Raw genomic sequence first — 25,993 nt, 5'->3', positions numbered from 1 at the left:
AACTAAATGACCCCAAGTCTTCTTTCTGCTGTGGCTAGTCTGGTTTCCAACACCTCACCTGTTAGCAACCCCCAGAGAGGTATTCTAGAATGGAAACATGAAAAGTAAGTGAGACTCAAGAACAATAAAATAAAATGCTAGTCTCTCCTGAATCCAAGCCTATAAGCAATATTATTTTAGCCCCAGGAGTTCTCAGACTCAAAAAATAGCCCCTCTTTTATTTTTATTTATGTATTTATTTAGTTAGTTAGTTTATTTATTTTGAGAGAGACAGCACAAGTGGGGCGGTAGGGGGTGGGGGAGAGGAGAGAGAGAGGACCCCAGCAGGCTCCGTGCTGCCAATGCAGAGCCTGATGTAGGACTCAAACTCACGAACTTTGAGATCATGATCGGAGCCAAAACCAAGAGTCAGATGCTTAACCAACTGAGCCACCCAGGCATCCCAAAAGAGCCCCTATTTTAAAGCCAAGCTCCTCCCTCTCTTCCTCCCTCAGTGGAGAGCATTGTTCTTCTGCATATAGTATGAATGTTTCTGGAAAGAAGAGGGGCTTCTGAGGCTCCCGTCCACCTCAGTAAAATTTCCAAGACATTCCATAGGATTAAGTGCAGGGAAGTATATCTGGGGTTGGAGCTCCAAAAATTCTGCCATGATTCACTTATCTGAGACCCAGACACCTCTAGCAGACACAAGAGCAACATACCAGCATTGCCTAATTCTGTCTGAAATATGGGTGAAAGCAGCACCCAGCAGGACCCACCTTGCCCTACTTGCCACGGGCATCTCACAGCTGGGTCTCCTGTCAGCCAGCGGCATCAACTAGAGTTAGTCATGCTTCTAGGACCCTGCTAACACCTCCACCAGAGTGGTCAGAAGTGGGCACAGTTTGCGCTACTCGCTCCAGGCATTCCCCAGTCTTCTGAACCTGGCATTGAAATCTTTCCATAATCTGGTTCCAAACTATCTCTCCAGCTTTACCTATCACTAAATTCTTCACCTACCCTAACCTCCTGACAAGGTGGACCAGCCAACATGGCTATGTTCTGTACTCAACCATCTCTAAATATTTGCTCTGAACTGCCATGAGACATTCTTTCTTACTTTACGGAAAAGGTTGTAAGTTCACCATGATCTGCCATTGAAGAAACCCTGCCTGTTTTTATTCCGAGGCCCAATTCACAGGCCCGTCCCCATAAAAACCTTCCCATGGGGGTAAATATAATTGCTCCCTCAGGATCTTACCTCTAGCTCAGTGTAGCACACATTTTATTTGTTTATATACCTCTTGCCATTCTTTGTTATCTGATCTGTCTCAACAACCTGAGGGCAAGCCTGCCTAGTTCAGAGACAGGCTCAACAACATGTGCACGGCGCCCAACAGAGGAAGTGCTCAGCCAGGGTTCCCTTAGTCGAAATGCTTTGATGCCTGATGTGACCTTTTTTTTTTCTTTGACAAGCAGCCGAGGAAAATGTATTTTCTCTTTCAGAAATTCTGCTGCCAGAAGAGTTTTTATGGAAAGCAAAGCCAGTCAGTCTGTCAAGTGAATGACCATTTACTGAATACCTAAATGAGGGCAAGGAACAGGGCTGAGGAGAAGGGGGAGAGAATGTACAGAAACTACAGTAGCCCCTAATTCTGGGGATTTCACATTTAACCAGGAGGAGAAGGGGGACTTGATTGCCTCGTTTGTATGGAAGGCTGGGAAAAGTACCAAGAGGTACAAATAATGGTCCTATGGAGTCAGATAGGAAGGTGTAATCATTTCTGGGTACAGTGATAGGAGAAACTTTCCTGGAACAGGGGATATTTGAGCTACTCTTTGAAGGATAACTTAGTTGATGACTGAATGAGGTCCTCCAAACTTTCTAGTGGCCCTCGTATCCAAACCTCAGGCTTTGGCTATTTTCAGAGATATGACATAAGCCAACCACAAGGCACCAGGTTGGGTCAAGGAAATGGCCACAGAGTCAGCCATCTGATGTAGTCTGCAGCCTATCCCGGCACTCATGTTTCTGGTTCCCCCGGCACATGGCCTTCATAGGGTTCCATGCACAGTAATCAGGATATTAACTAGTTCTTAACCCAGATCTGCCACTACCTTTGCTGTGTGACCATGGGCAAATCACTTTCTCTGTCTGCTAATCTACTTCTTCTTTTGTAAAAGAAGGTAGTAAAACTAATGCATCTCCAAGATCTCTTCTAGCCCTAACACTACATGATTCTTCTTTTCATGAGTTTCAATATAAATCAAGATGTAGAGAAGAAGTGGTCTCTTGAGGGATCTGAAGCTCTGCAACCTGGAATAGTGAGCTACCTTTTCCTGCTTCCTGAACAGACAGTATATCTCCTCCTGACGCATCTAAAAATAATCAAGAATGGGGAATGTGATGCAAAGGGGATATTGTCATCCATGAGATTACATTTCCTGTCCTTGGAATCCAGGCTGTTTTTAAAGGTTGAAATATGCAAAAAGTGGGCTGAGAACCCTCAAAGAAATTATGGTATCAGGGTTGGAAGCACTCTGCGCGCGTGCATGCACACACACACACGCACACCCAAGAAAAAATTTTCTGCTCTAATTAGGGATTAGCAAAGCTTAGGTAAATTAACTAAGCTAGGAGTAGATGTATGGTGATGTGGTTTTAGCACAGGAGGGGCAAATTGACAACCTAAGATTAGATCCTATTGGATCCTATAAGGGTTTAGATCTTGCCAGACTTTGAAACGTTGGAATTTCAATGCTGTTAGCCCAGGCATGTACTCTCCTGTGTGCCACAGCCCTCACAATTCCCTATTGGTTATCCGTCTTCACCATTAGTGCTTTGTTATATGCACCAGCTCAAAAATCATGAGTTTGAAACTGGTAGATATGCAACTATTTATTATAATCATCAGAAATAGCAGAATAGCCAGAGTCTTAATATATATCTGTCAATGGGTTCTCAAGAAACAAAGTTCCATTCCCAATTCTGCCACAACCTGACCCCAGGTTTGTTTGTTTGTTTCCTTCAAATGTGAGATCCAGTCTCAAAGTTCACACTCTTAGCTCTCTGACTTGAGTAACTTTAATGGCCCGAGTCAATTAAATTACAACAAATACCCAGAGTTGTAATAGCCTGAGTTTTAAGGATCAATCTAAGCGGGCCTCAGGACTCCAATACTCAGTAATCTTTGATGAGCCATTTCCCCCTCTGGACCCCACTATCCATTCACAAAGTGACAGAGTTGGACCCTGTTGGTGGTTTTCAGCAGGAGAGGCGCTGCCTCTAGAAGGCATTTTGGAAACCTTGTAGGCATCCAAGCAAGATTTCCTGCAATGACCAATGCACCATGAAGAATTCCCCTGCATCTCACATGCCTCTTGAATATTTTACAGGTCATCCATTCATGGACATTAAAAAATCATTTATACTTTCAGTACTGGGTTATACTGTTTATAATGTACTATTATTATACTATATGGTATCTGTGTTATTATAGCATATCTAATACTACGAATATTATATTAAACAAATATAAATTGTTATACTTCCCCCATGCTGTGTTTTACATATAAACACAAAGTATTTTTTAAACACTTTTGATATTCTATTGAATTTTTCAGAAATGTAACTGCCATGTAAAGTGAGAAGAGATTATACTGTTTGATTCAGTTTTACCAAGTGTTTGTAACCATTTCAGAGTCACCTCCCTGACAGCAAGCAAGACTGCTGGCAGTATTTGCAACTCCAATATGTAAATGCACCTGTATCAGTCTGCACAGTGATTCTGCACACAGGGGCAAGCAACATATCGCTTCATTTAGATTTAGTGGAGTCAGCTGAGCATTCACTGAAATATTACTTTTTGTCATGAATTGCATGTTTGCTTCTATGTTTACTATATAACAGGGCATGGTCTTTACTTCTATTTTTTTTAATTTTTATTTATTTATTTTTTTTACATTTTTATTTATTTTTGAGAGACAGAGAGAGACAGAGTATGAGTCGGGGAGGGCCAGAAAGAGAGGGAGACACAGAATCCGAAGCAGGCCCCAGGCTCCGAGCTGTCAGCACAGAGCCCGACGCGGGGCTTGAACCCACGAACCGTGAGATCATGACCTCAGCCGAAGTTGGACACCCAACGGAGCCACTCAGACGCCCCAGTTCTTATAGAAAATACGTGCTGATCAAATTACATACAAATTTTATTTTAAAGGAAGTGGTACAAAATATAATGACAATAGGAGTGTTGAATCTGATAGGATTGAGCACAAGTATGTTAGACCTCCCAAATTCAAGATCCAAAATAACAAAATAAGTCCTGATTATCTCCACAGCAGTGTTACCCCCAGAAGCTGACAGAGTACTGGACATGGCAGTGAAGGTGAAATAAACAAGGTAGCCTATAAATGGTGGAAAATACAACAACAAATATGAGCGCATAAATACTGGAGTCCATTTTAGTTTCTAGGCACCTCTTTTACATCTCAAAACTACCTCCTGAATGGCTCTTCTGATTCTGTGTAAGTCTAAGCTCTGTTCATTTGTTTCATTAAGTTGCAAATTTATCAATTGTTTTTCAGACAGATGTCATGTTTTCTAGCAACTAATTCACTAACTCTAACAAAAAATGAGCTACTTGTATTTGTTTCAAAACGGGGTCGTCACCACAATTTCAAACTCTCTGAAACGTTGGTTATTTTCCTATGTCTGTTTTTACAAAGCTGTACAATGATGTCATATTTTATAGTTTATACAGTTTTTTCTCAGAAATTCTCCCAGGGTTCACATCAGCTTTGTGGCTGAGGCAGGACAAGGATGACTCTATCCCTGTTTACCAAGTTCAGAGACATTTTATGCACACCAATCCAGCAAGCTGTATTGTTCAGTCCACTGCCCAGTCCACTGCCCAGCAAACCATTCTGCTTTATCAAATCCTCCCTACTTACCTGGTGAAGGCAGTGGTGTGATGATCCATTTCTAGCTTCTTGTAGGCCAGTGCTATGACCCGGAAGCCCTGTGTCGTGTAAATCTGAAGTTCACTAACAAAACTAGTTGGTACTGTTCAGAAAATAAGGCAAGATTAGTATGCAACATTTATTCCGCTGGTACCGGTGGAAAAATTCTTTATAAACAGATCCAACTCTTTCCCAAGAAAACACACCTCGTAAAAGATACACAAATAAGTCAGTGAGAACCCTAGATATAATTATACTGTCAGGGTTGGGATCCAGTGAAGCTGAAATGAGAAAAAAGCAGGACAAAAAAAGAAAAAAGAAAAAAAGATGGGAATCGTGTGTAATTCTTTTTTCTCCAGTTTGACCAACAAGCATTCATTGAGAGTCTGCTTACCATGTATGTGTCAGATATTGGCTCTACAGAGACTGAACGGCAGACCCTGCTTTAAAGATCTCTGTCGGGTTAGTAACAACCAGTGGAATGAGATCATTGCCAGTGTAATGAGATCTAAGCAATTGCAGTGTGCTATGGAAACATTTCGAGGTGCTTGTATCATCCTGGCGGGAAGTGGGTAGACGAAGGAAGAGGAAAGGCATTTTGGCCAAGGGAGCATCATATGCTCAGACATAGAGACACAAGACAGCAAGACTTGAGTAGTGAGTTCAACTCGGGGGAAGCATGAGGAGAGAGGATAGGAGTGGCAAGGCATATCTGGAAAGTGTGGTAGGATCCAGATCATGAAGGACTTATGTGTGATCCTAAAGGAGTCTGAGACTATCCTGGAACCTATGGGAAGTGACCGAAAGAATAGCAGCAAGAAAGTGACAACAGGGTTATACTATGTGGTGGAAAAACCAATCTGGCCACAGTATGAAGGGTGAATCGGAGTAGGGGAACCTGGGACCAGGATTTACCAAACATTGAAGTGATCCAGGGGAAAGGTGATGAGGGTCTGGGTGGATGGAATGAGAGGGCCATGGATCAGCAATTGATAAAATAGAGGCTCTGAAAGAGAGGGAGGAATCAGGGCCGAGTCCTAAATTGGGAGTAGCGGCAGAAATTCGTAATACCATTCACCAAGATGGAAAATACAGGAAGTGAGAAAGAGAAGTATTGAGTTTGGGATGCCAGTTGGGTTACCGAATTAGCAATGGCCAGTAGGCAATTAAATTTATAGATCATGTGCTGATGGGACACATTTGGGCTGGAAATAACAGATCCGTCTGTTGAATCACAAGTCTGTTCGCTTACCTGTCTCAGGTTGGCAAAAGCTGGCCACCCTTTCTGGTGCACCTTTCATGAATGCCAGCCGGTCACCCCCCATCTCTTGGACAATGACTGTCATCCTCTGCAGTGCTGATGAGAATGGGAACAGATGCAGGATTGCAATTCCTTCCACTGGGACCTGGTTGAGGGAGGGGGAATGGAGAGGGACATACCAACATAGCTTCTAGCTAGTCAAGAGTTCACTACTCCCTCAATTCTTATTTTAGCAAATACGGGAAGCAAGGTCTTAGCAATTTTCACCTATGGAATTCAAAGAAGACACGTCTGTCTTCAAAATTTTCCCTTCAAAAATTTCCCTTTGAGTCTGGGCATTTGGGGGTGGATAGCAGGCAAGGCTTACCTGGCTGGCTGTTTTGCAGGGCTTAACTACCATGGCATGTGCTGGCACTCCCTTGATGTGGAAATCGTCCCCAGAAACAGCCATCTCCTGTTTCACAAATGGGATATTTCTTTGTAGAGATTTAGTTCTTATTCGTCCACTGATACCACGCTCAAACCCCCTCTTTGAGAAAATCCTCAGGCCACCTTGATGTATTCTCAGTGTCACCTCCCTCAGTCAGATGGAGGTGAACCAGACTTATTTTGCCATGGGGCGCGGGGGGGGGGGGGGGAAGTGCATTGGAAATGCCACAGAACTTGCAAGGCAGACACCTCTAAATTATTCATGCAATTTATCCTGCTTTCTCTGTTGGAATGTGCTGCATAAAGGTTCATTCTCCGCTTCTGAAAAGCTTAACTTGAAAATAGTGAGCATGAAGAGGCAGGCTTGTGTGAGGCAAGCACCATACTGTCTTTGTTTTCCCAGAGTTCGACACTGTTCCCACCCTTCCTTCTCTGTCTAATTTGAATCGATAGTCCTCAGGGCCAGGCAGGGCAGGGACTGTGATGTACGTGGCTAGTGTTCAGTAAACGCTCAGTAATTGGTGTAATAATAACTCTAAATTATAGTCAAAGGAACCTTTTACCCAAAGATGTCAAAATGCTTTGTAATCATATCATCCAGCAGCTGAAACAATCTCAGAAAGGAAATTGTAATTCCTACTTAAAGATACAGAAAAACAGTAACCCAGAAGAAATGGGGGGACTGGCAGAGTGATATCAGACTGCTACAGAGCCATATCCCACTAGCGCTGGAGGGGACCCTAGAGACTGTCTCCTTTAGCAGGGTAGCACGCGGGAATCACTGAGGCCTAGAACTGCACAGGGCTTCCGGGAGTAGGAGTGGGCTTGTGGCGAGCGTTTCCTGTATTACACAGGGTCTATCTTCTATGTCAACCACAGCAACTCCAACTGTTGGTTTTTTAATAGAATGTTTCTGAATAGGTTTCCTTTGGAGAAAAGATTCCAGCTCTGTTATTTCATTTTGTTTGTTTGTTTTATATGAACACTGCTGATCTAAATCAAGCCCTTTTGTTTTAAGGTCATGGGAGCCAACACTTGAACAAGAGGGATGCCTTCACAGGGTCAAGCAGTCAGAGCAGAGCCAAAACTGGAACCGGGAAACCAGAGACCTGGTCCTGAACTATACGTTTTGCTCTTAAATCTACTTCAAAATCTCAACAAAAGCTCTTTCACGGTTTCCCTTTTTATTTCTTCCAGTCTTAGAAACAAAGTCAATATTCATTTAATAGGAATAAAACTTTTGGTAACAATGAATTATCCTAAGCAGTGGAGACAGTGCTGTTTCCTAATCCCCATGTTCTAGAAAACTTTACAACCAGACATTGCTCAAAAGTTGGAAAATAATTATACAGCAATTATGTTGTCTCAAGAGTTGGAAGATATAGAATAATTGTATGAATATGGTTAACCTACAATGTCCCAGGCATACTATCAGGGATTTTTTTTTAAATGCATCATTCCATTTATCCTCATAATAACTCCACAATGGAGATACTATTATTAGTTAAATTGTACAGATGAGGAAAACAGACTTAGATTAGTTTGTCCATCACTACTGCATGTACCTCTATATTGAAAGTATTGAATATGATAAAATCTGTGTTGCTCTGGCATTGAAGAAGCTTCTTAGGTCATCTGCAGAGCAGGATCTTACCCAGGTGGTGGCTTCAAACATCTTGAGATCCAGAGGATCTCCCTGGATGGTCCCATCAAGAAGAATCAGAGAGTGGCAGCTGGCCATGGCCGCACACAGCGGGCCCCATGGCAAAGACCTGCCGGACACAAAGCTGTGGACTTCTTGGAACCTGAAGGAGAAAAGGGAAGGGCCTTCAGTCTATCCATCCATGCTAAAATGGAGCTTGTGGAAGTAAATATCTGTTGAAAAATTACTGCAGCATGCATGGTTACACTGGCATGCATCTTCTAATGCCCCCAAATTAATCATGCTTTATTTAGCCGTTATTCTTCTATAAATTCAGCAAGCGTGAGAAAGGTCTTTGAGGTTTGTCTCAAACTCTTTCTTTTCCTTGCTCTTTCTCTGGCACTGATTTAATCCCAGAGGTATAGAAAAAACTAGAAGTATCACCCTTAGTTTGAAACACATCCACTACCACCCCAACTACCAGACCGCTTCATTTCCAATGTGGTGAGAAGCACAGGCTAGCTCATTGTATGGCTGTGTGTGTATATGTGCATCTTCACTCAACCCTTCGGGGCAGGCATACATTTTTCCATCTTTCTCTCCAACATATCTGACGTTTGGCCCACAGCAGATACTCAACAAATGTATGAATGAATAAATGAATGAGTCAATTACTGGAAAACCAAAAGACTTTAATGATAAAGAACTTTAAAAAAAAAGCATTTTTGAAAAGGACATTTTGTCCCCCTCTTCCGTCCTGACATCTAGCGTCCGTCATCACCATCATTTTTTTATAGAAACTAGCCTCGTCTAAAACCTACTGAGGTACAACTCCAATTGTCACATGCAGGGTTCTTTCACTAAGTCAGAGATGAAGTCATCAAGTGTGGCCTCAGGTTTACTAGATGCATGTCCTTTGAAGCCTCGCTGTCATGTCTTACACGTGGAGCACCGTAGGTGGTCCACAAAGCAGCCCATCCTACGTGGGGGACCTCAGAGGGGCAGGTGCTTCCAAGGGGCCAGAGTCTACATGCTCTTGTTTCAGATTTGTGGACCAGCTCAGCTGTGGCCCTATTATCTCTTTTTCCTCTGGGGCTACATAGGACCTCTAGCTGTGCCTCCAATGTGCAGTTTCCAGACCTCTCTACCACCCTAATTACTCATTACTGGAAAAGTTTTTATGTGTCACATTTTGTCTTAAAACATGCTCTCCAGGATCAGATTATTATTTCCCATGATATGGACACTGAATTTCTTTAAATATGGCCTTAGTTTGCTCTAGGCTTTTATTCCCGAAAGCCTCCCCATCACAGAGCTAACTCATAATCCAGGCGTATTTCTTCCTGGCTTCCTCATTCAAGTTTCCCTACAAGTTCAAAAACCTCTTGGCTGATTACTGACCCTGTTGATTATATTTATTATTATGTATCAGTAGTTCAAGTTGTCTTAGTGGTTTCCAACATGTCCCCCAGTATTTTAGTACACATTAAGCAATCACCAGCAGCGTGATTAACACAGATGCTTAAGCTCACACTGAAAAGCAAACACAGATTAAGGGAAAAAAATCTTATTTTTAAGTTGGCACACATATTGCCATTGCTACGTAATTCTGAATATATAATTCTGAGTTCCTGGGGACTGGGCCAAACTCTTGTTTTTATAACAAATAAATAGAACTCTCTCTCATCCTTGTCCTTGTATTTTTATTTGAATGTTTATGATTGATCCTGCTCAAGTAGCCCAGGTGGCCTTCTAATGGTTCTTGAAGTATCTGGCACATTGGGCAGGAATTTTTGGAAAAGAATTATTAAAGATGAGCTTACCTTTTACAAGAAGATATTTAATAGCCTGTAAGTCAAATGCTGACTTCTACCTAGTATTGAGTAGGTTTTCTCTGATGTTATTAATTAAATTTGGCAATCTTTCTTTTCAAATTTTAAATTTTCCTTTTAGGAAGCAAGAGTAGCAGGCTTAATTAATCAATCAATAACTTAAACATTGTATCAATGTTTTAATTTCAATTTGACAGGTTACATTTATTTATTTATTTATTTATTTATTTTTTAACATTTATTCATTTTTGAAAGGCAGAGAGAGACAGAGCGCGGACAGGGGAGGGGCAGAGAGAGAGGGAGACACAGAAACAGAAGCAGGCTCCAGGCTCCGAGCTGTCAGCACAGAGCCCGACGTGGGGCTCGAACTCACGGACCGCGAGATCACGACCTGAGCTGAAGTCGGCCGCTTAACCGACTTAGCCACCCAGGCGCCCCTGACAGGTTACTTTTAGAAAAGAAAGTTTTGTGAATAAGAGGATGCCTGAATTCAATAAGTGGAAAAGCATTCAAAAGATGGAACATTAAAAAAAAAAAAAAGGTGGAACATAGTAAGTTCATTTTAATTAAACATTTGCTGGGCAACTGTTATGTGTGCCCATGTGCCTGGTATAGTGCTACAGCACTAGGAACACAAATATAAATAAAAGACCAACTACTCTCAGGATGCTTACGTATTTGAACAAATACATACATTTTTTGTGGAAGCTGAAGCGGAAACATACAAATGAACAGGAAGACCAGGTCTATATCTAAATCTATGTTTGAGACAAAATGAAAAGAACTTGAGAACGTTTAATATTTATAAGAGGTTTCTCCTGTGGACCAAAGTGGCTAGAAGCACTGAGATCTATTTGTTAACCCAGGAAATACACTTGCTTATAAATAATATTTTCATATGACAATGTATTACACACATGTAATTAAAATATTTTGTGGATAAATTATAGGTCACCTGCATATAAGAAGAACCACAATGTACCTTTTATGTATTAGATGCTTTTGTGATGGAGGATGTGAGGATACGGGGGAAATACTTTCATTTAAAAAAAAATGTAAAAGTCAGATGGTTCGTGTTCTGTTCGCAAGTGGAGGTAGTGACCAGAAAAAGCGGGGGGGGGGGGGGGGGTGCAATGTCAGACATGCCCACAAGAGGGCCACACAAGAGAGCCATGCAAATCATACCACCCCGAGCTGAAAATTGCCAAAAAAACGAGTCTTTTCTGGCCAGAAAGGAGGAGTTGCCCTGCACCCAAAAGGTGGAGTTTCCAGAACTGCAATACCAAAGAAAATGAGTGCATTAGCTACGGGTTCACGGCTGCTGCTCTTCCTGAAACTCACTGTGCACAAGTCAGTGCAGTGTTCTCCTTCCAGGCAAACTGAAAGGCTTCAGTTTGTAGAAGGAATGTTACCTCCCTGAGGGACCGTGTCCTGGTATTCTCCAAATCAGGTACACTGGGTCAACTTCAGGCCCCTCACTAATATGCTGACAGCAAATTACAGTTTTAAGATTTTTTTGCAGGGTGCCTGGGTGGCTTAGTTGGTTAAGCATCTGACTTTGGCTCAGGTCATGATCTGGGCTCTGTGCTGACAGCTCAGAGCCTGGAGCCTTCTTTGGATTCTGTGTCTCCCTCTCTCTCTGCCCCTCCCCTGCTCTCTCTCTCTCTCTCTCTCCCTCTCGCTTGCTCAAAAATAAATAAACATTAAAAAAATTTAAAAATGGTTTTACAAATCACATCTTAGCAAAGACGCGAAACCCCTCTGTCTCCTAGGTTTGCGAGTGGAATGGGGCAGGGGATAGGGTGTAGGGAGCTATGCATGTTTCAGTAAGACTTGGAAGTGCTCCAAAGAGACATTACATGAAGGCACTCTGGCAACCACTGCTCTGAAGCCAAAATGTCTTCATTAATTTTCAGGAGAAAATGCAGAGTATTTTCTCTGGGAAAAGAGAAACTCCAGTGCATTCAGTCCCAGGTACTCACCCACTCCTATCGCAGGGTACGGCTCCCCAGAGATCCAAACCATCCCTTGTTAAGGTGCCTGTCTAAACAGAAACGAGGGCTCGGTTTACTCTGAAGCGACAGCCCATAAGGTATGTTTTAACAGGGAAATATATGTCACAAACACGTTACTGAAATCAGCACCTCAAGGAAGGACACAGTCAGGTGGGAATCCTGGGGTCCTCGGCAGAAGCTTGGACGGCTCCTACCAGTTGTACCAAGCTGGCAATAAAGGAAGAAAACGGTATCTGTCTTACAGACTTCAGAGGCTGGTTGTGAGGATCTAATGGGAAAGTCTTGGTAAGCCTGTAAGAGCTATAAAGTGGGTGAGTCCCAGGTTTTACAGCAGAAGATAAAAGTATGTCATCAGAAATAAGTAATGGGAGTAGACTTTTTCCCTGCTCTAAACAGGTGGTTTGCTCTTTGACACCTGTTAGGTAAAAGAGGGTGCTTTTTGGTATTTCTCTCCGTACAGGATAATGATGAAGAGCTTGGACTCGTTTAAAACACTAGCTGTATGACCTGGGAGAGTTATTTAATCCCTCTGAAACTTGGAGCCCTTACCTGTACAATGTGCTTATAATCGGATGAGGTTATTGTGAACGTCAAATTAGATGATACAAATAAAGTGCTTGATTTAATGTCTGACACAGAGTAAGAGCAAATTATGATAATTACCCCTAATTATTACTTATTTTATGCAAATTCATGTCATAATGATTTGTCCCACCCCTGCTTCTTTTGCCAAGTGCAGGGATGAGATGACCCCACAAATAGAACATTCTTCTTTGTTATGCTAATTGGATCACAAAATAATTCAGAAATGCTGGCAAGAGCCATGTTAGCCTTCTGATCGTGGTAGGTCTCTCTGATAGTCCAGTAACCATGTAATATAGCTCTGATCCTATTACTTTTCTGTCATCAAGAACCTCAATGTCCTGTTTAATGGACACAGGGTTTCCATTTGGGAAGATAGAACAATTCTCAAGATGGATGGCGGTGATGATTGCGCAACAATGTAAGTGCACTTAAAGCCACTTAAAGATGGTTAAAACGGTAAATTTTATGGAATGTTCATTTTGCCACAACAAAAGTAAGAAAAAGGAGAACGACAATTAAAAAAGCAAAAACAGAACCAAAAACCACTCTCAAAGGTACCGCACTGCCTGAAAGGTATATACAAATGTCTTACCCAGATAGCAAAGGTGTACAAACCTCTCCCATTACTGACGTCTTGCTCTGGTCAAAACCACCGGCTCTATTGCGTTCCTAAATCCACTCATTTGCCCATATTCACCTGCCTATTATACCCTTGTGTTGTATTAATTTTCTATATATTATGATGATTTGACATCTTAAAAAACCTTTCTAAGGAAAGACTCCATCTCCTGGGCTAGCCAATTCTTAGAGATAGTAAGGGACTCCGCGTGCCTTTGACATGCAAACTAATCATCCACCTGGCCCCTACTCCTCAGGAGGCAATAGTCTGCTGCCTTCATCATCCTGGGGCCAAGGGCCAGAGACCACCCTGCAGCCCAAAGCTCACCCAAATCGTTCAAACTAGCCAGTCATAAGCTGTTTACCCTGCCCTGACCTGCCTTCCCCGTAGAGACCCCAGTAAAGGCCTTGGTCTAGGCATTTCCTCAGATCCCTTATCCAAACTTGCCATTCCTCCCATGGCCCACAGGACTGTGCCTCTCCTTACCAGGAGAACTGTAATGTTAAACTTCTTTCAAAGGCATTGACCTCTCTCTGCAGTCATCAATCCCCTTTATAAATGAAGACCTGGACACAAGACAGCCCATCATCCCTGCCTTACGCTCTCACAGCCCCTACCCTCACTCAGTATAGGCAGACACCAGACCAAAAGAATATATGCAGGAGGAGGTAGAATAAGAGGCTGGTTGGGAATAACTGGCATATAGTCAAGAATAATTTTAAGCAATATACTACAGATGGGAAAATACAGTAAGGATTTGATTGGAGCTTTCCTATAGCCAAGTGCAACTGCCCAAGTAAAATACAGTTAAATAAATCCTTCCCTTTTTAATTCATTCATTATTTATTATGATTAATTATTATTTATTCATAATTATGCATTATTCATTATTATTCATCATTATCATTATTAATTATTTGTTTATTCATTATTAAACCAATAAATATTTATTGGGCACTGACTATACGCTAGGCAATATCCTTGACCATGGTAGTGGTCAAGCAAGGATCATAGTGAAGGGTTTAAGTTTTGTTCCTTGTATGTGGTTTTGTCTGGGGAGGGACAGAATGCTACCTTAATTAACTGAGCTGGAAGGACTTTCAAAGACCTGCTTATTCAGTACCTACTCTCCCTCTTCTAAACCCTAGAATCTGGAAGCTCAAGAGACGTGCCTTTCCTAGATTACGCATCCAACCAGAGATAAAAGGAAGGCAGATAACACATCCTGTGTTTCCTGCCCCAGAAAAGTGTGAAGCGCCTCTACCCGATGACAACGATGATAAAAATGGCAATGATAATGAGGGTGAAACACACATACCTTGTCAAAGCAGACAAGGTTTAATTGTCCACATACATTGATCCTCTGGGGGCTGATGCAAAAGATGCCTCTCTTCTTCAGCCTCTTCTGGGCATAGATAATGCCTGTGGTCAGAGCAGCAGGTAGAGCAGGAGGGACCGCAATTGTGATGACATCAAGGGCTTTCTTCACCACCTCCTCTGGAGGCTCCTGGGACATAAAGTCACTCTTCAGCTATTACAGGTAAATCAGTCCTGAACAGCGTGGTGCATATGACTTTTTTCCTCCTTTTTGTTTACTTCCTTAGGTCAGATTCCCAGAAATGATATGAGTGGGTCACAAAGTATGCACGGTTTATGGCTCTCATAGATTTTCCAAAGTGCAATGAAACAGTTTGTAATGAGTCATTGCTGCTACCAGCAGAGAACAATGTACAAATTTGCCATGGCCTCACCAACATGGGGTATCCAGGTTTTATTTTCAGCTCCTTATTTAGTAATGCCAAAATACTATGTTACTGGGATAAACATATTCTCAGATTGAAAATGAAAAAATGGTGTAAGAAGTGTACAAGATGAGAGGCACTGTTGGTAGCTCAGGAAACAGCGTTTTGCCCCTCTAGTTCTGATTGTTATAATATTACTTGGGGATCAATCTCTCATATTGGCGAACTGTGAGTACATGTGCAGGTATCAGTGTTTGGCTTTGTTTCCCAGGTTTATAAACCATAGCTGAGATTAAGGTTAACATGCAGAGTATAAATTATACCTCCATGAGTGTTACGTGTGCATGTAGTAAAAGAACAAAAGCAACTTACCCCGTTGAGCACATAGACGCACAAAGTATAGATCATCCCAATGGTTGCTGTCCCTACAAGGCACAGGAGGAACCTGATGGCATCCCTGTAAAGCTTAAAATTCATTGGCTTCGGGTACAGAATGGATCTCACGAGGTCGCCTTTTGCAGTGTTGAATCCTGAAGTAACAAACACACAATCCACATTCTTAGGATGACAAATCTTACTACTAGCACGCTTCTAAGCCTCAACATGGCCTTTGTTTTTCTCTAGAGATATTTCAACAGTGCTTAAACCCAAACACAATTAAAGGATAATTGGGAAGACACCTGAGTGCTAGAATGGAAATATCTTACTTTTTCAGAGCCTATTCCCTTCTGATCTTTCTTCTCTCTACTTTCAAAATCAATGTGACCCAGAGATAGGAAACCACCACACTGGGATCAGAACACAGCCTTGCCCAATATAACTTCATTTTAAGGAAACGACTCACACACACACATACACACACACACACACGTTACTTGAAATTAAACCATAGGACCCAGTAAATACTGATGGACTTAATTTCTAATACTTTTCAGTGTCAAGTTTTCAATTTCTTTTTAAAAAATTTTTTAATGTTTATTTATTTTTGAGACAGAGGGAGACAGAGCACGAGTGGGGAAGGGGCAGAGAGAGAGGGAGACACAGAATCCGAAACAGGCTCCAGGCTCCGAGCTGTCAGCACAGAGCTCAATGCAGGGCTTGAACCCACGAACCGTGAGATCATGACCTGAGCTGAAGTTGGACGCTTAACCGACTGAGCCACCCAGGCGCCTAAGTTTTCAATTTCTAACCCTGGCTAGAAAAACTTGGGATTTGGGGCTAAAAGATCTAAGTTCTAGACCCAGGTCTTTCAGTGACTAGCTATGTGATTTTTTTTTTTTTTTTAAGTTTGTTCAGATTGTGCTGACCTCAGCCTATTTATGTACGAAGTGGGAACAAGCATCTTTGCTGTGCAGGTTTGATATATAGAGATAGTTTCTAAACTACAAAACATGTTAATAGTAATTATTGTCATAGGTATTTTGTTGACTAAAAGGCATGTGCCATAGTGCAATTCACACTTGAAATATGGAACTTTAATAGGTTTGGTTCGTTATCGAAAGACTATTGCTTACCTAATAGATTTCAGGCACTAGACACACTGAGCAAAAATATTTCATTAAAGTAACATACCAAAGAAGGGATGCTCACTCACCAGTCTGCAGCACCACCGCCCTCACGGTCCCGGAGCACGCTCCCTTAGCTTGGATAACCTCTGTCCCACAGAAAAGGACATGCCTTTTATAGTCGGCTTCACTCTGCGTTTTCCAGGGCATGGAGCTCTCCATCTTGGGCAATGGAGTTTTAGTGACTGGAATACTTTCTCCTATAGAAAACAAACATCTCATTTAAATCACGTATGCACTCACTAGGCATGCGGTGGACGTTTGTTATAAGCCTGCAGGGGGTGGCAGGGACAACCCTAGGTATTAGGGATACAAGGAGATTGTTTTTTAGGAGACTTTTAGTCCCAATAAATAAGAATAATGTATTATAAATACTATAAGTATTGTAACATCCAACAAGGACATTAAAGAAGGCTAGAAATAGCTGTGTAGGGAATAGCAAGTTGTGAGGTCCAGAATGTGGGGCATGGGGAGTGAGGGGCCATGAGACCTGTGCAGGAAACCAAAGCAGGGAAGCCCTAGGTGCACATATTTAAGTGTTTACATGGTTTTTGTAGGCATTAGTGGCAGAAGGGAGTGGGGAGATATTTAAGTGTTTTTTTCAGGAGAGTAATATCATATTCATGTACAAGAGAGAGAGTACTCTATCTGCAGTACAGGGAATGGATTGAAGTCTGGTGAGGTTGGAAGCTGGACATCCAGATGGAGAGAACAAAGTCTGACTTATGGCAGCAGGCAGTGAGAGTAAAAGGAAGTCCAGGAGCTGAGAAATAAGAAGGTAAGAAGTTACAAAACTTGGGGAGAGTTTTATATTGGGAGGTCATAGGAACAGAGAAATTCAAAATGGCTTCTTGGTTTCCAACTTGGGGAAATGAGCAGAGGGTGGCATTAGTCATCAACAGAGGGATTTAGGAGGAAGGAAGAGTTGCTTTATGTTCACCATGAGTTGGAGATGTCTTGTGGGATGGCTATGTTGAGACGTCTTGCATTTATTTATTTGAGTCTGGAGTTCAAGGGAGAGGCCTAGACCAGAGACATTTAGTCAAAGTTCACCACCTTACAGGCTATGATTAAAGTCACAGGAGAGAGAAGATTACTGAGGGACCAAGAGTGAGGATAGAAGAGGATAGGACTAGGACATAGCTCTGAGCACTACCAACAATCAGGAGCAGCATGGGCAGGGCGCTATCTTGGACAGTTAGGGAGAAGAGAGTTTTCCAAAAGGAAAGATGGTCAGAATCATCAAAGGCAGCAGAGAGGTCAACAAGAAGAGAAATCTAAAGAATCCATTGGGTTTGGCAATTGGGACATGGGTGACTGCTGCCAGTGACATGGAAGGAGCAGATGGCAGTGGGTTGAAGTGCTAATACAGGGTGGTGAATGATGTTGAGGAAGTAATTAGGGTCTGATCTGTGGAATAAACCTTGTAAAGCCTTCCACTGGCCTTTGAAAAGTGGGCAGTACAAAGTCAGAGATATGTCCCACTGTAGTAGGGCCACTTTTTGCCAGAAGAAAGGTACTTAGCATTGCAGAGGTCCCAGCACTAAAGGAATTTTACAAATCTACGGATTCCTTATATGAAGAAACATGGCCTGCCACGCATTAAAAAAATTGGGGTGGGGGGAGACCATACGCCTGGGTGGCTCAGTCGGTTGAGTGTCTGACTTTGGCTCGGTCATGATCTCACAGTTCGTGAGTTCGGGCCCCATGTTGGGCTCTGTGCTGACAGCTCAGAGACTGGAGACTGTTTCCGACTCTGTGTCTCCCTCTCTCTCTGCTCCTCCCCTGTTCATGCTCTGTTTCTCTCTGTCTCCAAAAATAAATAAACATTAAAAAAACCTTTTTTAATAAAAAAATAAAAAAACATTTTTTGGTAACGTTACATAGAAGAAAGATACATGTTCTTGTCTCCATTTCATGCCTTCCTGGTCTGTCCTAGAGAAATGGATTCAATTTTGGCTTCAGTGGGAACCACAGTATGTCAATGTGTCTTCTCAGCCCCCTAGTCCATCTGTGAAAAAAACTTTATGATTCTTCTTTATCTTACAGAAATGTTGGCACAACATCTCCTCAAATGTGCACTCGTGAGAACTTGAAGCACTGTGATCTCAAGGTCTCTTCTCTCTGGACCTCAGCTTCCATATCCATGAGATGCAGTGACCTCTAAGGTCCCTCCCTGCTCTAGCAGCATACTACTTAAAAATGAAATTCAATTAGTCCTAAAGTCCCAGTGTGTTTTCAGGCAGCAGATGTGTGACAAATCCTTTGTCGTGAACCTTTTCACATATTCAAGCCAAGGCAGGGAAGAGCTTGGACTTGACCTTCTGGGTTTCAGGATGTCATCAATAGCTTTCATATCTTCCAAGTTTATCAAAAGATACAATTTATGTGAAAATACGGAACATAAAAGTCACAGATGATTTGAAATGTCTAATGATCTCTACAGTCTTTTAAGGTAAAGCGACAGGGTTGCAATAACCTTTGTTCAAGAAGAAAATGCTAAGCACTCAGAAAATTACAACTGTATCAAACATAGGACACAGAAAGCAGCTTTAATTTGAACTCTCCCATCCAGAGCAGGACAGTCAAGTAAGAATTGTGGGAGTGTAATATCCCACAGCAAGCCCCAGCTTTGCCACTGTTGTTCTGATAGAGAAGGAACCTGGGAGAGCTTGCCAAGGCTGTAAGTCGTGAGACAGAACCGTACCTGTCAGCATGCCTTCATCTACCACACAGCTGCCATCAATCAGGATGGCATCGCATGGCATTTGCACTTTGTTCCCCGTCAAAATTAATAGATCCCCGGGTACCAGGAAGCGTGATTCCAGCTCTTGGATTCCAGCTGAAAGTGTGAGATGGCAGAGTCAAGTCAGATTTTTTTCTCACAACAACTAGTCCAACATCTAGCTTAATTGGAAATCAATGAAAAAGCAACGTGGATGGAACTGGAGGGTATTATGCTCAGTGAAATAAGTCAGGCAGAGAAAGACAGATATCATGTTTTCACTCATAGGTGGAATATGAGAAACTTAACAGAAGACCGTGGGGGAAGGGAAGGGGAAAAATAGTTTCAAACAGCGAGAGAGGCAAACCATAAGAGACTCTTAAATACAGAGAACAAACTGAGGGTTGATGAGGGGGTAGGGGAGAGGGGAAAATGGGTGATAAGCATTGAGAAGGGCATTTGTTGGAATGGGCTGGGTGTTGTATGTAAGCAATGAATCGTGGGAATCTACTTCTGAAGCCAAGAGCACACTATATACACTGTATGTTAGCTAACTTGAGAATACATTATATTTTTAAAAAAGGAAACTATTCCTCAATGTTGATTCAAAATCTGAGAACAATAAGAGAAAAAAGTAATAAATTGCATAAAATGAAAACAGAGAAAAAACCTAAAGACAAGTTTAGAAAACATATTTGAAATTTACAGTACATTATATTACAAAAGATTAATATTCCTAATATATAAAGAATTCCTGAAAAAAGAGATGTACAGCAAATGACTATAGCAAAATTGCTAGAGATGTTAACAGTTCATACATGCACACACACACACACACACACATACGCATAGAGGCATACGCACAATGCAAATGGCATGCTAAACATTTGAAGAGATCTCATTCTTACTCATAATTTAAAAAATGAAAGTTCCTTCCCTCCTACCTACCTTTCTTCCTTTCCTCCCGTCTGCTTTCTTTTACTTTTTTCCTTCCTTGCTCCATCCTAAAGCTAGAGGGGTTAAATAAGATAGGCATCCTTGCAGAAGGTTGGGTGGTGTGGGGTGTGGGGGCAGCCTGCTACAAGTTTTGGAGCCTAAGCAGAATGGACAGGTGTTTACGTGACCCGGCGCAGGGTGTCAGAGCCCAAGGAGGGAGAGAAGGGCCACATTGGTGACAGTGGCCTGGTGTGGGATGTTGGAATCCAAGAAGGGTGAAAAAGGGGTCTACATGGAAGTAGGGGAGGGCATCAGTAATGATGGATGTTGGGTTCCGCTCAGCAGGGATTGATAGAATAAGTAGATATAATGAGGCTAATAGGAGTCAGGTTTCTCATAAAGAAAGGAACTTACAAATATAGATGGAAATAAACCTAGAATAAACTCTTTGGTATTAGATTAGAATTAGAGACAACAATGTAAACTGACAGTTTTCAATAGATAAATAGGGAAATAATATAGATGTAAATGTATGTGTATGTAAGAACACGCATATATAAAATACGTTTGCTTATCTTTTGATATACATATATTCACTAATTCTGTTCTCTGAGAGGGCCTGGGGGCAGTGAAACCCCAATAATAATGTGCATATCTAGTGCCCAAATTTTGGTTTCTAAATTCTATTCCTCTCCCCAAAAAGAATCCTTATTCCTTAAGGAAATGGCTGATTATAAGGCTGGGTCAAGAAAAGTATCATATAAGCTAGAACATTTTGTTGCTCAAGGAAATATGGAGAAAGAAAAAACATCAAAACCAATTTAACAGGCTTTCACTGCCTAAATGTGTAACAATTTGAGCATCACAGTAAATAAAGATAAATGAACTATGACCCATCAAATAAAATAGGAATTCATGAGTCCATATGATATAAGCACATGGATGAATAAATGAGGAGAAAGATAGTTTTTTCCTACAGTAACTTTACAATTAATGTAGGAGAAAAGATAAAATTAGAAAATCACCATTTGGCAACCATCAAAGTAATAATTTAGCCAAGAAATAGCAATGGATACTACAACTAGTGGGTAAATTTAATGAGGAGAGTTTATTTATATCATCTCAAAGTATCTCTCAACAAAATATTTATTAATTACAAAGGGGAAAAGAGTAAATTTACAGTGGAGAAACCTGGCAGGTACTATTTAGCAAAGTAATCCAAATTAACATCACCAGTAATAGGACAAATTTAAATTATGTAGCACTTGAGAGGAAGCAACAAGGACATAGCATCACTTCTGTGATATCCAGCCAAAAATGCATAACCTGAATTTAACTATTAGGAAACATCAGACAAATCCAGATTGTGAGACTTTCTACAAAATAATCAGAGTGAAAGGAATCAAAGTCATGAAAATCAAGGGAAGATTGAAAAATAAAGAGATATGTTGAACAACACCATTGTGTGATCCCAAATCCTTTTCTATTAAGAACATTATTAACCACTGGGAAAATTCAAATAGGGTCTGAGTATCAGTTTCTATTAATATATCAATATTAACTTCCTGATATTAACGGCTACACTGTCATTTATGTAGAAGAACGTCCTTGTCTTTAAGAAACACACACTAAAATAGGTAAGAGTCATGGAGCCTTAGTTTGGCAACTTACTCTCAAATTGCTCAGGGAAAAAGTTATTTGAACTATTCTGGCAACTTTTCTCTAAGAGTCAAGTTATTCCCTTAAAAAAGAAAAAATAAATAAACATATACATATAACATTGCCCATCTATCTAATTAGAAAAATCTAAAAGTTTGCCGGCATAGTCCGTTGACAAGGCCATGAAGACACAGGCACTCTCACAATTTCTGGTGCAAATGCAAGTTGGTACCATCTCCATGGAAAGAAATTTAGCAATATGTACCTAGCAAAAGTACATACACACATCCATCCTTTAACTCAGCAATTTTACTTCTTGAAATCAATGCCAAAGATAAACTGGTGGCAATATGAAAAGACATATGCACAACAAGCCTTTTTACTTCAGCACTATCTGTAATAGTAAAAACTAAAAAACAACAATAAAAAACATACTTCAATAGAGAATTGGTTGAATAAACAATGGCTCCGCCATACACAAGAGTACTATACAGCTGAAATCACACACGAAAACTATTTCTTTATCCCATTATGAAAGACTCTCTATGAAACACAGTTAAGTATATAAATACACCTGAAACTAATATAGCATTCTATGTCAACTATACTTCAATTAAAATAAAGCATGTAAAACATACACACCAGGAAATGTAAGTTAAATGTGTACGGTATATCCCTGTCATCTAAACAGCAGTATAAATATATATAATCTTCTGGATACATGCGATACAGATATGGATATTATATATAACTTTTGTATCCGTTAAATGTAAGAATAAATCAAAAGCAAACAAAAATGATTCCTATAGAGATTATACAAGGTAGATAAAGAGGGATAGGAGCCTGACTCTCCCAAATGTCTTGTCTTATGGATTTAAGACCTTTAAGATCTTTTGAACCATGCAGTTTATGTAATCATAATACACATTTTATCTAATTTATAATTTATACATTATATATATAATTTTATTAAATTTATACATTTATATTTTATACAATATATATTTGTGTAATACCTACATAAGGGAATACAAAAAACAAATTTGAAAAGCTAACACTAAAAACCTAAGGCAAAATGAATGGGATGACCCTATCAAATTGTTGACATAAACAGAGAAGAATCATTTTGAGTAACTCTGAAACATATTTTTTTTTTTAAAAATGTATAATTTGTACATTTGAAATGGCATATCATAAGTGGGAGAAAAGAAGAATTCCAACAAAACATGAAATTGTTTTTAGGAATTACATTCCCGCAGCGTGTCTTGGTTTGCTATTCTAAGATTAGTGTGTATAAGGAACAGAGCAAATGAGTAATTTGTTGCTATCATTGAGAATCAGGACACTTGAGATAAAGGAGAGACAATCAACAATCAACAATCAACAATCAACAAAGTTAAGTAAAAAGCCCATAGCTCTAAACTTGAATTAGAAAGGCCAGTATGAACTCATAATGTATTGTATCTTTAAGAAATTATTTCCTGGGTGCCTGGGTGGCTCAGTCAGTTAAGTGCTGACTTCGGTTCAGGCCATGATCTCGCGGTTCGTGAGTTCGAGTCCTGCGTTGGGCTCTGTGCTGACAGCTCAGAGCCTGGAGCCTGTGTCGGATTCCATGTCTCCTTCTCTCTCTGCCCCTCCCCTGCTCACACTCTGTTTCTCTCTCTTTCTCAAACATAAATAAACATTTAAAAAAAGAAATAAATTATTTCCTACATCTGTCTCCTAAAAAGGCCTAGCAACAGTGACTAACACGTAGAAACGAGCACTTCCAGTGCACTGTTTGAGGTCTCTAACTACCATTAATTACTAAGAGCTCTTTGGAAAAATGGATGTGTCCAGGTTTAGAGCAGAACTGTTCCAGATGAACGTGGAATATCATACCATATCAGAAAGCAATAAAATTTTCAAAGACTGCTGAAGTCATGGCAAAAGAATTCACAAGCCAACCTGAGGAGGCACTCAACGGCCAAAGATGAGACAATTTGAGCACAGTAAGAATAAAAATTGCCATGGAGAGAAATATACCAACAACGTTTAACATTATACATCCATATTGACTCTAAAAAAAAAATTCTTTGGATAATGCTAGAGGATCAACCCATTATTTTGAAAGCTGGTACATAAAAAAAAAATAATCAAATATTAATCTTTTATTTCTTAAACAAACTGAATCTCAGGGTAATGAAATAGTTGAGGAGGGTTTTTCTTTACTGAAATATTCCGCTTAGTATGTGAAGATGGTATGATACAAGTAGAAATTTGAAACTCCTAATGAAATAGTAAATCTAGGTCATAAACATTTGTTTGCTAATGTCACAAAAAGAAGATAATCAGATAGTATGCACCTCCCATTTTAGAAGTTCACAATATCAGAGTGCCTGGGTGGCTGAGTTGGTGAAAGGTCTGACTCTTGATTTCAGCTCAGGATGATCTCACCATCCTGAGATTGAGCCCCACATCTGCTCTGACAGTGTGGAGCCTTCTTGAGATATTCTCTCTCTCTCTCTCTCTCTCTCTGCCTCTCCCCTGCTCATGAGTTCTCTCTCTCCTTCCCTCTCAAAATAAATAAATAAACTTAAAAAAAATGTTCACTACATCAACTATAAAGTATTCTTGCCAAAAACTCAAGCCTTGGATCTAACTACCAATTTACAGGAATTGCAAGCAATAGAAAATCAAGTTAAATAATTTTATGAATATGCAATCAACATAACCCAAACTGTAGAACCCACAGGATGAAGCACTTCCTTTCTTCAACAACAACAAAAAAATGTGCAAGGAAAATGTAAGATATGGAGGAGGGGATGTGTAGAGTTAAAATAAACTTGAGACTTGGGGCCCCTGTGTGGTGTAGTTGGTTAAGCATCTGACTCTGGATTTGGGCTCAGGTCATGATCGCACAGTTTGTGAAAGTCGGCTCCATGCTGACAGTGTGGAGCCTGCTGGGAATTCTCTCTCTCTCTCTCTCTCTCTCTCTCTCTCCAATGCTCTATCTCTCTAAAAATAAGCATTTAAAAAATTATTATAAAAAATAAACTAGAGGAGACTTACCAATCATTTGCAGTATGTGGACTTTATTTAGATCCTGATTTGAAGATGTATATACATGTATAAACACACACTGGTGACTCAACTAAGAAAGTTTGAATACTTCTATATAATTGATTTTTTAAATTATGGAGCTACTTTATTTTTTTTAGGTAAAGAAATTTAAAAGGAATTGTTATATTTTGCATATATACTGAATTTTTTTTCAAATGAAATCACGTGATATCTGGAATAGCAACAAAATAAATCTAGAGTGAAGGAGGTAGTAAGACAGTTGGAAAAAAAAGATTCAATGAGCTGATAATCATTGATTCTGAGTGAAAGCTACATGGGTGTCATTGTATTCTCTCCATTATTGTCTGTATGCGAAATGTTTCATCATAAAAAATTAAGCAAGAAAATGACCAGGTTATTTTTAAAAGGTCAAGATTCACTTCCAGCCAAGAAGTAGTAAAAAAGAACAGATTTATCTTCCCACCAGAAACAACCAAACCCATACAAAATATGTGAAACAATGGTTTTGGGGCACTGAACATAAGCAACAAAAGACAGAAAACAAGTGAAGGTGCCTTGCAATTGCTTAGCTTACTGCCTTTAGAGACTTCCCAGGCCACTGTGCAGGGAAGGGGAACCCAGACAAAATCCAGAGGTCTCTATGAGTTCAGAATACAGACCCAAGAGTGCTTAGAGATGAATCATCACATGCATTTGAGGAAACTACTGGCAAATGAACAATTGAACATTTACATTTAAAAATACCATTCACAAGACCATCAAAATCATGAAATATTTAGGAATGAATCTTAGAGAGTATGTGTAAGGCCCACACACCAAAAACTGTGAAATACTGCTGAGAGAAAGAAGACCAAATTAACCAAAATCAAATAAATGGAGAGACATACTATGTCCATAGGTCAGAAGACTCAAATTTATTAATATGTCAACTTTCCACAAATTGATCTACAGATTTCACACAATCCTAATCAAAATCTCATCA

The 25,993-nt window shown here is 40.4% G+C and overlaps 1 protein-coding gene across 1 annotated transcript in view; it reads right to left on the bottom strand.

Annotated features, from left to right (window-relative positions):
- Positions 1–25,993, bottom strand: part of LOC122230234 (probable cation-transporting ATPase 13A4) — a 77,305-nt gene that overhangs the window by 40,020 nt on the left and 11,292 nt on the right. The window contains exons 6-14 of the mRNA XM_042955989.1: positions 19,336–19,470; positions 16,658–16,828; positions 15,436–15,593; positions 14,640–14,828; positions 12,085–12,146; positions 8,283–8,433; positions 6,567–6,653; positions 6,191–6,344; positions 4,930–5,041 (exon numbers count right to left, since the gene is read on the bottom strand). Of these exons, the coding sequence (XP_042811923.1) occupies positions 4,930–5,041; positions 6,191–6,344; positions 6,567–6,653; positions 8,283–8,433; positions 12,085–12,146; positions 14,640–14,828; positions 15,436–15,593; positions 16,658–16,828; positions 19,336–19,470 (1,219 nt within the window). The remainder of the gene's footprint in view (positions 1–4,929; positions 5,042–6,190; positions 6,345–6,566; positions 6,654–8,282; positions 8,434–12,084; positions 12,147–14,639; positions 14,829–15,435; positions 15,594–16,657; positions 16,829–19,335; positions 19,471–25,993) is intronic.

The sequence above is a fragment of the Panthera leo genome, chromosome C2 (assembly GCF_018350215.1).
Source record: "Panthera leo isolate Ple1 chromosome C2, P.leo_Ple1_pat1.1, whole genome shotgun sequence".
Classification (NCBI taxonomy): Eukaryota; Metazoa; Chordata; class Mammalia; order Carnivora; family Felidae; genus Panthera; species Panthera leo.
Note: the sequence above shows the minus strand (reverse complement) of the source record. Positions and strands in the feature narration are given on the sequence as shown.